The sequence below is a fragment of the Bubalus bubalis genome, chromosome 8 (genome assembly GCF_019923935.1).
Source record: "Bubalus bubalis isolate 160015118507 breed Murrah chromosome 8, NDDB_SH_1, whole genome shotgun sequence".
Lineage (NCBI taxonomy): Eukaryota > Metazoa > Chordata > Mammalia > Artiodactyla > Bovidae > Bubalus > Bubalus bubalis.
Genome location: NC_059164.1, coordinates 47,923,528 through 47,937,378, shown reverse-complemented (window position 1 = coordinate 47,937,378; position 13,851 = coordinate 47,923,528). Strand labels below are relative to the sequence as shown.

The following is a 13,851-nucleotide window of genomic DNA, read 5'->3' as shown; positions in this document are numbered from 1 at the left end:
CATCTATAAACAAGATTTGACTTCCAGCTTTTTAGTTTTATGTTAACTGTCCAAAAGGGAACCCATCTCAAGTTGTCATTTCTTGACTATCAGATCTGTGTGACGTTCTAGTCTGATGTCACGATGTAACATTACCATTGAATCTATTCTGTAGTTGAATGGACTTGTCCTTATTTTTAACTAAACAGATGTATAATAACAACTGGTTTTTTTTAATCAAGTAGTCAAATATTTGAGAAATTCAGTAGTCTGAAATATAAGAACCAGAAAAGAACTAAAACCATCCTCTGAACTTCTAGAATTGATGTCACAGTGTTCATGCACTGAAGTTTAAACTTACTTCATGGAGAAGTCTCCCAGTTTGCATGTAGTCTGTCCTCTTGCTTCCCAATTTAAAGCAAGTTAGACCAAGAGGAGGGGAGAGAGGATCAAAAAGAGGAAACTTAAATCTTAAGAGTAAGAGAAGGATTTGTTAAATCATTAAATTAAAAGGAGAAAGAAACACAAACTCTCAGAAGATGTAATAGCCTAAAGCTGTTAATGAGTGAAGAGGCAAGCAGCCATATAGACACTATGAAGATCTGATAGAATCACTTTTAAAACAAAGATGGGTAATAGCATAGAAATAACAGTCACTAGTGAACATACAGAAAGGGGAAGTAGAATTTGCCTTTTTAAGGTATATGCTCCCATCTTATTTATGAAACCAGAAAGTGTTGATGGACAGTGTAGCAAGATTTTCATGAAAATATTTTCTGATAGTTTTAACACCTAAGAAAATTAATTTTATTCATCAAACAAGTTCAGTTAGGTTGACATGCCGGGAAAATGAAGAATTGCTATGTAAACCTGTGGGTTTGTCCTTTGCTGTATACATTACAGAAACATGTCCTATCTCTGAATTTCAAATACAGTACAATTTCTAATATATTAAAAACTATGTAGTATTAGGGATATTAAATAATTTAATTGTGAATGTGCATCTGTGTATAGATTTTTAATAAGATAATTGGCATGTTATAATAAGCTTAGTGATATTTAATTATGATTCTTTTTTGCTCTAAACCAGGTAATTATAATGAAAGCATTTGATAAGTATAAATAAAAATTAGTTATTTTAATCTGCGTCACAGATAAGTAGATCAAATGAGATTATCTTTCCCAAAAACCTTCTGGGGAAGTAAACAGTAACCAAAGCAGTTTATTTTCTCATATTATATTAAATCTTTCAGGAATGGAATTGTACATCTTTCGTTTTTACAATGAAGGAAATTGTTTGACAATTTTGAAGTGTGTTCTGTAAATTAAGCTTTTAGATACTCTATGAAATTCCATAGTGCCTTTTACTAGTATATGGTAACCTTACACATTATATAATCCCTCATACTACTGTTTAACATTTTTGCTTTATTTCTTTCCAGTTGTGTGTGTGTGTGTGTGTGTGTGTGTGTGTGAGAGAGAGCAAACTGCTACACAGACAAATCTTTGTTTTTGTTTGTTTTATACAGTTAACACTATAATGTAAGCATCTTCCATTGTTATTTTTTCCAGCTTGTGAACTACCTGATATACTCAACTATTCTCTTGTTCTTAGACATGTAGGGCTTTCTAGTTTCTCTGTTTTATAAATAACATCATCCTTTTGCATATAGCTTTATTATTTTCTTAGGATGCATTTCTAATAGTGGGCTATGAAGGGGCACAGCAGTTTTGAGACTCTTGGAATATATTGCTCATCAGCATCTCTTGACCTCAAAAGTATTTAGATGAACCATAGGATACACTTAGACTTACATTTCCATATGTCCAGAAAAACTGATATGACGTCACTCTGGGATTACAGATAGATTTCATCTCCTGTGTGTAAGAGATCTATAGTGACTGGCTGGAACATTGTGTTACAAGGCTGTAACAGGACCACAGTTAATTGCTGATGTCTTCTCTGTGTGGGATTGGGGAGTGGCAATCTGAGAGCTAGATATTTGCCCTTTATACACTCCATTTTTTTTGTTGTTAAAAATAACAGTGGTAATAATACTTTGCCTTTTGTGAGTTTTTTTTTTCCTTTAAAAAAAAAATTTATTGGGATAAGGCCTGGCGTGCTGTGATTCATGGGGTCGCAAAGAGTCGGACACGACTGAGCGACTGATCTGATCTGATCTGATAGTTTTTGTGTTTGTTTCAGGTGTACAGCAAAGTAAATCAGTTTTGCTTATATACCAGTATTCATTCTTTTAAGATTCTTTTCCTTACAATTCATTACAGAACATCAAGTAGAGCTCCTTTTGCTATACAGTAGCTGTTTATTAGTTGTCTAATTTATATGTAGTAGTGTTTCTGTGTCAATCCCAGTCTCCCACTTTATCCCTCCTCCGTTTTCTTCTTGGTAACTATAAGTTTGTTTTCTACCTCTGTGACTGTGTTTCTGTTTTGTAGTTTTGTACCCTTTTTATGGATTCCACATAAGCAATAGCATATGATATTTGTCTTTTTGTGTGTAATTAAAAAATTTTTTTTGTGCTGTGAACTATAAAATTGGATAAAAAGCAAATTCGAGAGAATTTGAGAATTTGTTTTAATATAAATTTCACATTAAATTTTAAATTCGGCAATTGTAATCCAAGTATATTCACCATTTCAGAAAAACTAATGTAAATGTAACTATAACTGAAGGTTCATCAGAACTTGTTTCAAGTTTTTGTTAAGAATATCTGATTTAATATAAAAATGTTTTGACTTTTTTTCACTCAGGAACCATTGTAGATTAGTATACATTTTGCATTGTTCTAAGTCTGTGAAATTGTAATACATATTTTCCTCATTTGTTTTACATGTGATTGCAAAGAAATATTTAAAATTATTATGACCAAATCCACATTTAAAAAAAAAGTTATCCTGAACCTTTGACATATCCTTAGCAGTAATAGAAATTACAGATGAAAAGAACACTAGAACAATAGAATATCTGGAAAGTAACTTAACTGTATGAAATTCATAACTAATCTGTAATATATTTTCTTGTTCTTTTTAGACATTCTTCTAAGTCACCAATGTTATAATTCCCCAAAAGAGTACATTATCTGAAAGAAATTTAAAGCTCTCCTCCAACTCATCTCTTGAATTGTCAGTTTTCTTTCTTTTACTTATAGCCCTCAACTGTGATTGATCATAGGGCAGTCTTGGGATCATTTCACCTACAAGTTAAAAATTATATAAAAATATTCTTCCTGTTAACATAACTTATCATTGTTTCAGCACTTCCATCTCAGTTGTTTCTCACATATTGAATTCACACAAAGTTCCTAGTGAGCATATTACAGAATTTCTGAAAAATATTTTCTTCAGATAGTTAAAAAGAAATAATACATCTTATCATTAGCACATAAGAATCATTTTATTTATTAAGAATTCCTTTAGCCTTTGAATTCCCTTTCTTTCCATGTGTGTGTATGCAATTTTTAAAACTCAGATGCTGCTCTTTTGCTGTCTTGCATCTTTTCAGGCTGTATTAAATAGTGTAACTTAATGCACTGGTATGTACATTTCTCATAGTTTAGAATATTGACTCTTTTACTGTTTTTACCTTTCCAGTTCCCTAATTCCTAACTCTTCACAGCCAAAACGGTGTTTTTGCACCTCCATACGATTTTATTCACCTCAAATAAGGTGGACTTTGAAAAAGCAACAGTGAAAAACCATTACTCTGACCCTTCAGTTGTTCAACAGATACCTAACAAGCATCTTCTACATGCTGAGCATCTATGTGAATTCCTGAAAAGTGAGTTTTAAGGAGATTACCTGAAGGAAATAGTTTGAAACAATGAAAGTTAAAAGGGCTTAAGATGAGTGGGGGCTTAAGATGAGTGGAGGCTTCTGAAGAGAATGCCTACTTTGTACAAGATACTTTGTTACCACAACCAAAAAGGAGCCAGAATAATTCAGTCTGTACCTCCAGACAGTTTCATTGGCTTTTGGTTCTGATTCCTCAGTCCTAGTGTGTGCCTGTGGTCCCTTGCCAGTACTGAGATAGGTAGAGCTTGGAGGAGTGGATTGTGGAGGAAAAGACTAAGCAAAGGAGAGGTGAGAAGGAAGTGAGAACAGGACAGAATTATCTGGAGATAAAAATGGTAATGCCTTACATTGCTAAGACACTTTACAGTTTACAAAGCATACTTTGATGTTGACTAGATTGTTACAATCTTCATGTTACAATGAAGAATTGAAGCCATATGTTGAGCTAGCAAGTGGTGGAAATACATCTAGATGCCTTAAGTCTTGTTGTTATGTAGTTGCTAACTCCTGTCCAACTCTGCAGCCCCATGGACTGTAGCCCACCAGGCTCCTCTGTCCCTCCTCTGTCCATGGGATCTCTGTCCATGGATCTCAAGAATACTCCAGTATTCTTGCCATTTCCTTCTCCAAGGGATCTTCCTGACCCAGGAGTTGAACCTGACCTTGCATCTCCAGCATTGCAGGGGGATTCTTTACCAATGAGCCACCTTCCTAAGTCTGCTGCTGCTGCTGCTAAGTCACTTCAGTCGTGTCCGATTCTCTGCGACCCCATAGACGGCAGCCCACCAGGCTCCTCCGTCCCTGGGATTCTCCAGGCAAGAATACTGGAATGGGTTGCCATTTCCTTCTCCAATGCATAAAAGTGAAAGTGAAGTCGCTCAGTCGTGTCCAACTCCTAGGGACCCCATGGACTACAGCCCACCAGGCTCCTCCATCCATGGGATTTTCCAGGCAAGAGTACTGGAGTGGGTTGCCATTGCCTTCTCCAAAGTCTAGTGTTCATTTTATTGCAAACATTTTAGAAACAGTAAGAGAAAGTGTAAAATAAAATCAGGTAAATTCATATAGTGGAATAGGACATAGCAATAGATAGGGACAAAAATGGATGAAAACCAGTAATACTATGCTGAAAGAAGCTTTATACTTATATACACAAAAACTTTATATAAAGATATAGAATAGACAAAACTGATCAATGAGATGAAGTCATTGGTAACAAATATAATGATGCCTATAAGTTGTTTTGAGATGCATCAAATATATAAAATGCATAGAGACATGAATAAGACAATCAAGTTTATAAAATGCTATTATAGAATCTAATTAGTATATTGGTGTTCATTGTACAAGTCTTTAAGTGTTCATAATAAAATGTTAGAAAAAAGTTGTTCATTACTTTTGGTGGTTTTGAAAATAATATGTGTTAGTAAAAATAAAATTTTTCACCAAGAAGAATACACAGGAGGTAGCAGGAACTGGTAAAAGACTGGCTGATATGTGAAATATATCTTTGGAACTCATTAAAGGTATCCTTCCATATTATCTGTGAATGTAGCCCCACTTAAAAGTTAAGACTTACCAAACCAGAAGAGTGGTGTTGAGTGGAAATTGGGATGAAAGACCCTCCTGGAATGATGTGGTTAGTGTTACACAAAATAATTTATTAAAACTAATGACACTCTGTCTACATTACATTATATAAATTTTACCTTAAAAGTAAAAAGAAACCTGAAAGTAAATATTGAATGCCAATTAATTATGTACATGCATAAAGTGTTTAGGGGTGAAGTATACTGATGTCTAAAAAAAGGAGTTGAGGATAGATGATAGGCATGTGATATAAAGGACTTCCCAGGTGGCACTAGTGGTAAAGAAAAGTGAAAGTGAAGTCACTCAGTCGTGTCCAGCTCTTTGCGACCCCATGGACTTGTAGCCTACCTGGCTCCTCCGTCCATGGGATTTTCAGGGCAAGAGTACTGAAGTCGGTTGCCATTTCCTTCTCCAGGGGATCTTCCCAACCCAGGGATCAAACCCGGGTGTCCTGAGTTGTAGGCAGACACTTTAACCGTCTGAGCCACCAGGGAAGTGGTAAAGAACCTGCCTTCCAATGCCTGAGACATGGATTCAGTTCCTGGGTTTGGAAGATCCCCTGAAGGAGGGCACAGCAATCCACTCCAGTATTCTTGCCTGGAGAATCCCACAGACAGAGGAGCTTGGTGGGCTACTGTCCATAGGGTTGCCAAAAATCAGACACAACTGAAATGATTTAGCACGCACACATGTGATATAAAACAAATTGTAGAATGTTAATTGTGAAGTCTAGTTTATCAGTATATGGGAATTTACTATATAGTTCTTATAACCTGATGGAGCAGAAGACAAGGACCTAAGTAAGAGTCCAGGGTATTCAAATAATCATTTTTTAAAAAATATTGAATTAATTAAGAGTTATTGTAGCAGTAAGTAGCAACGAACACACCCAGGGCCCAGATCTTGGTCTCTAATACCACTTCTCACTAAAAGAAACCAGAATTTCTTGAAAACATGGCAGATTACAGATAGAAGAATTGTATCATTGTGAGTTTAAGAAATTGATGACTGAACTGAGCTTTTATAATAGAATATTACTATGCTTAAGAAATAAAAATTCTTAGGGACAAAGGGCCATAATGTATGTATGATTCAGAAAAAAATTATGCTCACACATGTGTGTATATGTGTATGAAAGGGGGAAAGAGACTACAGATAATAAAGCAAATGAGATAAAGTGTTAGCAACAGGTAAATCTGAGTAAAGCATAAATGTGTGTGTGTTCCTTACACTGTTTTTATTTTTATAACATTTTGTAAGTTTGAAATTACTTTCCCCCAAAAGATTAGACAGGAGTGGTGCTGGAGGGAAACCCAGGTGATCTTCTTAGCTAGGGACTAATTTTTAGTTGGACTAATTTTTTTTTTTTTTCCTTTGCTGAGGGATGTTCCATTGTATGGATATTCTACATCTTATTTATCCATCTAGAGTTGACATTTGGGTTGTTTCCATTTTGAGACTGTTATGCTATGGAATAATGATTCTGTGAAGAGTTGTGTACACATTTTTGTGTGAATGTGCTTTTTATTTCTTTGTGTATATATATCTAAGAGTTGAATTGCTGGGTATGTTTTCACTTCTGTTTACTTTTGAGGAATGGCCAGGCTGTTTTCCAGAGCCTCTGCTCCATTTTAAATTCCTACTATCAATGCATACGAGTTTCCTATTTCATGGCCAACATTTGTTATTATCTGTCTTTTTTTGTTAAAGCATCCTAATAGGTGTAAAGTGGGCCTCTGTCTGTTTTTAAACCCTATAAGTATGATTAGTTCTTAGTAGTAATAAAATGGTCTCCACCCATTACTAGCAGTGAGCCTCTTTATTAAATATGGAATACATATAATAAGTGGAAATAGGATAACATCAGAGAAATTCTTTTCCCATTTCTTTGTTAGTATTTCAAAATTATTTGGAGAAAATCTCAAGAGAGATTGGAGTTTTAAAAGTGTAGAGCTAGAACTCACAGATTTTAAATGCCTGTTACAGTCAAATACATATTTAGCATCTAACCCCCTGAGTCTATTGTAACCATTAATACCACTGCCACTGAAGTCTCCACAGTGGTTTTGGGTGCCTTCCCTCACCCTCGCCATAGCGTGGAGCCCATCATCTGCCTTCTTCTGGGAGCTCAGGCTTCTGTTAGTATTAGTTCACCACACTGTAGATTAAACTGGACTATGTGAGTTCATCTAAGGTCTAACCATTGATTTTTTAACATGGTTTCTATAGGGAAAATACTACATTTTTTTTTCTTTCAACCCACCAACTTACAAATGACTGTTTAGAAAACAACTTGATTATAATTTGGTAACTATTTGTCCATGAGGAAAGGCAAAATAAATTGAAATTATTTAACCTAATGTCAGAAAGCTTTATGTTGATTTAAACCATCATCATGGATTAAAACTTTAATGAGGGATCATTCTCTTTATTCTAATTGGAGTTTTTATATTTTGAAATTGAATATTATTGCCATAAGTAGGAATTGAAAAAGTGGGAATTGAATTTAATTTTGAAAATGTATATGTGAGTATCAAAGAGAATAGAACAATAGTATTTCTTTCACTCATATTTTATTTGTCTCATTTTAACAAAGGGAAGATGCTCTTAGTTTTGTCTGTTTCCTAAATGGTCAGTTTTTCGTATTTGATATGTGCATCCGCCTATATACTTATTTCCTCATGTTTTATTTTCATAATTAAGTTTAATTGACCTTTAATAATTGTTAAAGAGGATTGGATTAAAATCTGATGAATATGAGAATGATTATACATGGGCTTTTTTCTTAAATGGGACTATAATAGTTTTAGATTTGATTGAATAAAAATTTCATATCCTTTCCCCTAATATGCATGTATTAGTTCCACTTCTACTGATCATCCGTACACAGTATAATACTACACAACTTTCTTTTTAATCTACAAAATAAAGAGTGTAGTGCTCTCTGTTTATCTCTCATTTAATTAGACTATTATGACTGTCAAATGTCAAATAGGATGTAGGTTTATTTTTATTACTCCACCCTCTCTCCTTTCTTTTTTCTTTTTTTGGGGGGATGGGTTTTTTTTCTGAGTTTTTGAATAGAAAGAAAGATGGCTAGCAGAAGGTGTTCCTCAGAAACACTATGCTGATGTATCAGAATAACAGCACATCCTGGACTTTTTGGTCACACTTGCCTGAGGAGTCCACCAGCTATGAAGGACTGATGAAGGGTGTTCTTCCTGTGTGAGACTAATTAGGCTTCTAGGCTCATCATGTTATCTCTACAGAGGTTCCTGGCTATGCCTGAAGTCCAGAGCTTGACTTGAATATTTTCAGTTAACATTCGCTTTGTCAGAGGACCATAAACTTCCCCCCAGTTAAATATGAGCTGTCATTTTGGTAATGTCTTTTTGTGTTGAATTCTTACAGCTCTCCACACAAGGGGATGCAAGTCAGGTGATTGGACCTCTTACCGAAGGACAGAGAAGAAATGTGGCAGTAGTAAATTCACTATATAAGTTGCACCAATCAGTAACAAAGGTAACCTTTATTTTAATTAAGCTCTATTGACTTAATTTCAAGTTCTTTCATCTTGCCTCGAATTTAGACAATCATGAATTATTATTTAGTTTTTTGCCAAGGAATACAGTGAAAATGTGATTGTAAACTAAGCTGAGGACTAAACTCTTTCTAAACAGTCTTTGATCCTGGCCTTTATTATTCGCCTGTACAGTTAGTTTAAAATACATGAGGTACTCAAGGTTGCTTGATATAGTCAAGTTTATTGAACAGTTGATTTAAGGGTAAATTATATGTGTTTTATACCTGTTAAAACATAATTTGATACCATATAGGTGGTAGCAAATTATAGCAAAGGCAGTAACAATATAAGAACTCACAAGCTCCCTAACATGTCAGAAAGCTTCTATCTTTGCCCAAAAAAATGAGGGAGAAGATGCATTTAAAACAGTGATATATAATCTTATGATATATAATCACTGAAGACTACTTGTGAGTAGAAAAAAAATTTTGCTATTGTTTTACTAACACTTTTTAAAAAAATGAATGAACTTTAACTTGTTTGCCATCATGTATTATGTCTAAGATGAACTATGAACATAACTAAGTATTAGGAAAGCAACATTTTCAACCCCATCTTTGATTCTTGAGTCACTTGAATGATTTTCAAAATATTTGGTAAGCAGGGACACAGTTAGAAGACATGAAGAAGCCAATGGTTAGTTGATACTGCTAAAAACTTGACCTCTAGTATATGCTAGATGGTATTTTAGAATACTTATAATGACTTGCTTGTAAGTATATTTTCCATTTACTTAAATTTTTGAGCAAGTCATTTTTATCAATTAGGGGTTTCCAAACTGTGTATTTGGTACACTAAACAGAATATATTTTTAAAGAGTTATTAACAGGTAAATGTCAGAAAAGTAAATAGCAAAAGTAAATAAAAAGAATACATATTTTCCATTTCCTTTCATTATTACTCTGCAGACTCACAAGCAGTGAAAAGTTGTATTTATTTAGCCTGATTTAAATGTCTACTTTCAGAATTTTCATAGTGTTGGTATTGATTTGTAGAAAGGGAAATATTTGACATTTGACTTGTTAAAAATTATAGTCAACTTAGAAAAAGTGATTTTTTTAAAATAAATAAATATGGCTTTAAACTGATCTTTTCAAGTTAAAACTATATCATTAAGGAAAGCTAGCTTTTAAAATCCTTAATGTTTTAATTATTTCAAGTAGATAATTGCTTTATACAGGAAAACATTTAAAAACCTATCCTACCTACTGCATACTAATGGACTTTTAAAACATGTATGAGATGCTACTCTAAAGTAATGATAATGTGAAAACAGCTTTATCATGTTATGATCAAAATTAGTATTTATAAAAATAGATAACTTACTCAAAATATAACTGGATTTGTTCTAGGTGGTTTCCAGTCAGAGCTCATTCCCACCAGCAGCTGAGCAAACTATAATTTCAGCCCTAAAGGTAAAAGAATTTAATTTAATCTTTGACTCTGTAGATCAGAGTCAGTTTTAGAATTGTTTTGATGAGTGGGAGATGTCACATTTAAAAATAATTCAGAATCTTCTCCATATGCCAAAAGTAACATGTTGATGATTATCCTAAAGAGAGAGGCTACTTGTGTGTTTATATTTTCTAGAATTTAAAAATAGACCCTGTTGGTGTCTACAGATTGTGTTCCAGTTATGATAATTGTATCATAAGCAAGAGAAGCAAGAGTCTTATAAATATTCACTGTGTCTTAGGGCAGTGCTGCCCTGTATTATCCCAGCAAAGCAGTGGTTCTCCATCAAGGCAATTTTGTCCCCTTGGGGCATTGAGCGATATCTGGAAACATTTTTGATCATCATGACCTGGAGCAGGGTGCTACTGGCCTCTCGTGCCAGGGATTCTGTCACGCATTCTGCAGTGCACAGTCCCTCATAACACAGAATTACCAGGCCCCACATCTCAATAACACCAAGGCTGGGAAACTCTTCTGTGTACCTGTAAGGTATGACGCCAGCGCACGTTCCCACTTTTTAATGTACTAACGTAAGTTTTGCCTTGAAAAGAGTAAGAGAAGATGCAGTCAGTCCAAAGCCTTCCTGCAGTGATCCTGCCAAGTACGGACTGAATTGCTTATGTTAACAGACCTCAGTGAAACAGTTTTGGCCTTGCTTTTTAATTAAATTTCATTAAAAATATTTATGGCATAATAAGTGAAGAACAAACAGAATCGTCTGACTCAAAGGGAAAAAGAGAATCTTGAATTTTCCTAAGACTGTAGGAAGCTTACTACGTCACTTTGATTTAGGATGTTATGATGCATAAACGCAACCCAAGAACCAAAAATCTCCATGCTTTTATTATTTGATGGAAAAGATATTAAACATACTTTTTTACTTACTACAGAATATAAAGACACATAGTAGTCTTCTCTACCTTGTTGAGATTTTATCCAAAATTAAATGTTATTTTAGGTTCAAAGTTCATCATCTCATATTACCAGCATTAACTCCTATGTCATCAATGACATAATTAATGATTATACATTTTGAGTCATTTCATTATAACCACCTCAGCTATAAGTAGCTTTAAACACCTTAGGCCAATAGTTCTGATCCATTTATTACTGAGATCATCGTGCACAGATAGTGAATATATTACTAAGTTTATATAAGTTTTTATTGTGTGGGTTTGATATTCTTTATATTGAGATATTTTGTATTGTCAAGACTTCAGTATTTTTGTAATCTTAGTTATTTTAGGTAAGTACTTCCCTTACCAAAAAAGCACTGTTTTGTAAAGAGCTTGTGAAATATAATCTAACATCCTTTCTCAGTTTCCTCTGGCAGTTATCAGTCCTGTGCCCATCCTTTCCATGAAGGCGTTCTCCATAATGCTGTCTTCTCTGTTTTATGTTTTCCATGAGTTGGAAACCTCGCCTGACTGTAAAGTTCTCTGACTACACCATCATATTATAATACAGACAGAGGCAGTTTTATTTCTTCCTTTCTGATCTTGATGCCTGCTTTCCATGCCTTTTTCACCTGCTAGAACACCTAGTGCCACGTTGCCTAGAACTGGTGAGAGTGGACTTGTCTGCTTCTTTCTCACGTAGGGAAAAGCACTGAGTATTTATTTTACTATTTGAAGTAGGATATGTTCTCAGATGGCTTTTATCAGATTAAACAGTTTCTTTTTTATTCTTGATTTAATGAGATTTTTTAAAGTTATAAGTGGTGTTTCATCAAACAGCCTTTTCTGTTTAAAGATCACATGGTTTTACCTCTTTATTCTATTAATAAAATACTGAATTTATTTTCAAATATCAAACCAACCTCGTTCATGATGTATTACCCCCTTAATGTATTTCTTTCTGGATTTGATTTACTTGTAAGTGTTGAAGATGTTTGTATCTGTATTCATAAGTGATATTGGTATATAGGTTTCTTTTTTGTAATTCTTTGTCTGGTTTTGAAACTGTTTCCTCCTTTTCTATTTTCTGAAAGAATTTGTGTAGAATTTGTATTGTTTTCTCCTTAAATGCTTAATACAGCTCTCCAGTGAAGCCATCTGGGCCTGTAGGTTTTTTTCGTAGGAAGTTTATAACTACAAATTTAATTTGTTTAATAGATAGAGGGCTATTCAGATAATCTGTTTTTTGTTTTGTTTTGTTTTGTTATTTCTGGATTGAGCTTTGATTCTTTGATTCTTTCTTAGGTATTTGTCTGTTCATCTAAATTGCCTAATTTGTCAGAATAAAGCTGTATATGATATTCTCTGTCTAGTTAAAGTCTATAGGACCTATAAGTGATAACCTCTTTTTCTTACTGATGATTTGTGTTCTCTTATCTTTTTACAATCAGTTTAGTCATGGGTTTACCAATTTCATAATCTTTTTAAAGAAACATCTTTGGGCTTTATTAATTTTCTCTACTGTTTGTCTTTCTATTTCCCTGATTTCTGATTTTAGATTTTTTAATTTCCTTCTTATTTTGAATTTTCTTTGCCTTTTGTTGTTTGTTTTTTGGAGACCATTTACCATTGATTTTTGACCCTTCCCATCCTCTAAATTTAAAGTTGTAAACTTCCCTCGAACTTTAATTTTCATATGGCATGCTTTTATCTTCATTCATTTTGAAATATTTTTTATTTCCTTTGTGATTTCTTCTTTGATTAATTTTAAAAATTTTCTGATTATTTGCGGTATTTCTAGATATCTTACTGATTTCTTTTTTCTTGCTTATCACTTTTTTATTGAAATATAGTTGATTTGTGATATTGATTTCTGATTTAATTCTGTTATCATCAGGAAACATATTCTGTATGATTTCAGTCCTTTTAAATTTATTAAGTATTATGGTCTAGTATGTGGTCTTTCTTGGTCAGTGAACCATGTATGCTTGATAAAAACTTGTAATCCTCAGTTGTTTAGTATCATGTTTGTAAATATCCGTTAAGTCAAAGTGTACTGATGTGTTCAGATTTCATGTGCCTCTACTGATATTTTGATAGTGGTTCTATCACTTGCTGAAAGATAGGAGTTACAATTTTCCTTGATTGTGGACTTGCTTCTATCTCCCTTCCATTCTGTTGATTCTTGACTCTTCAGTTTTGAAGCTATATAACTAATTGTGCTGAGGCTCTGTTCTGTAAGTATTTATCATTTTTATGCCTTCTGATGAACTGACCCTTTTGTCATTATGAGATACCCTTCTTTGGCTCTGTTAATACTTATTATCATGCATTATTTTATCTGATAATAAATTACTCCAATCTTTTTATTCTTAATGTTTACAGAAGAAGATGTATCTTCTTTTGTCCATTTACTTTCAGCTCCTCTGTGTCTTTAGTTTTTAAATGCATTTCTTGTAGAGAGTATAGAGTTGGGTTTTGCCTTTTGTCTGTTCCCATAATCTCAGCCTTTGAATTGGAGTGTTTAGTCTGTTA

At 33.7% G+C, this 13,851-nt stretch overlaps 1 protein-coding gene across 2 annotated transcripts in view; it reads left to right on the top strand.

Moving 5' to 3' along the window:
- The window catches only part of COG5 (component of oligomeric golgi complex 5), a 285,394-nt gene that overhangs the window by 236,634 nt on the left and 34,909 nt on the right, over positions 1-13,851 (top strand). For both annotated transcript variants that reach the window (XM_044946598.2, XR_006552749.2), the window contains exons 15-16: positions 8,794-8,904; positions 10,318-10,380. In XM_044946598.2, coding sequence (XP_044802533.2) covers positions 8,794-8,904; positions 10,318-10,380 — 174 coding nt within the window. The remainder of the gene's footprint in view (positions 1-8,793; positions 8,905-10,317; positions 10,381-13,851) is intronic.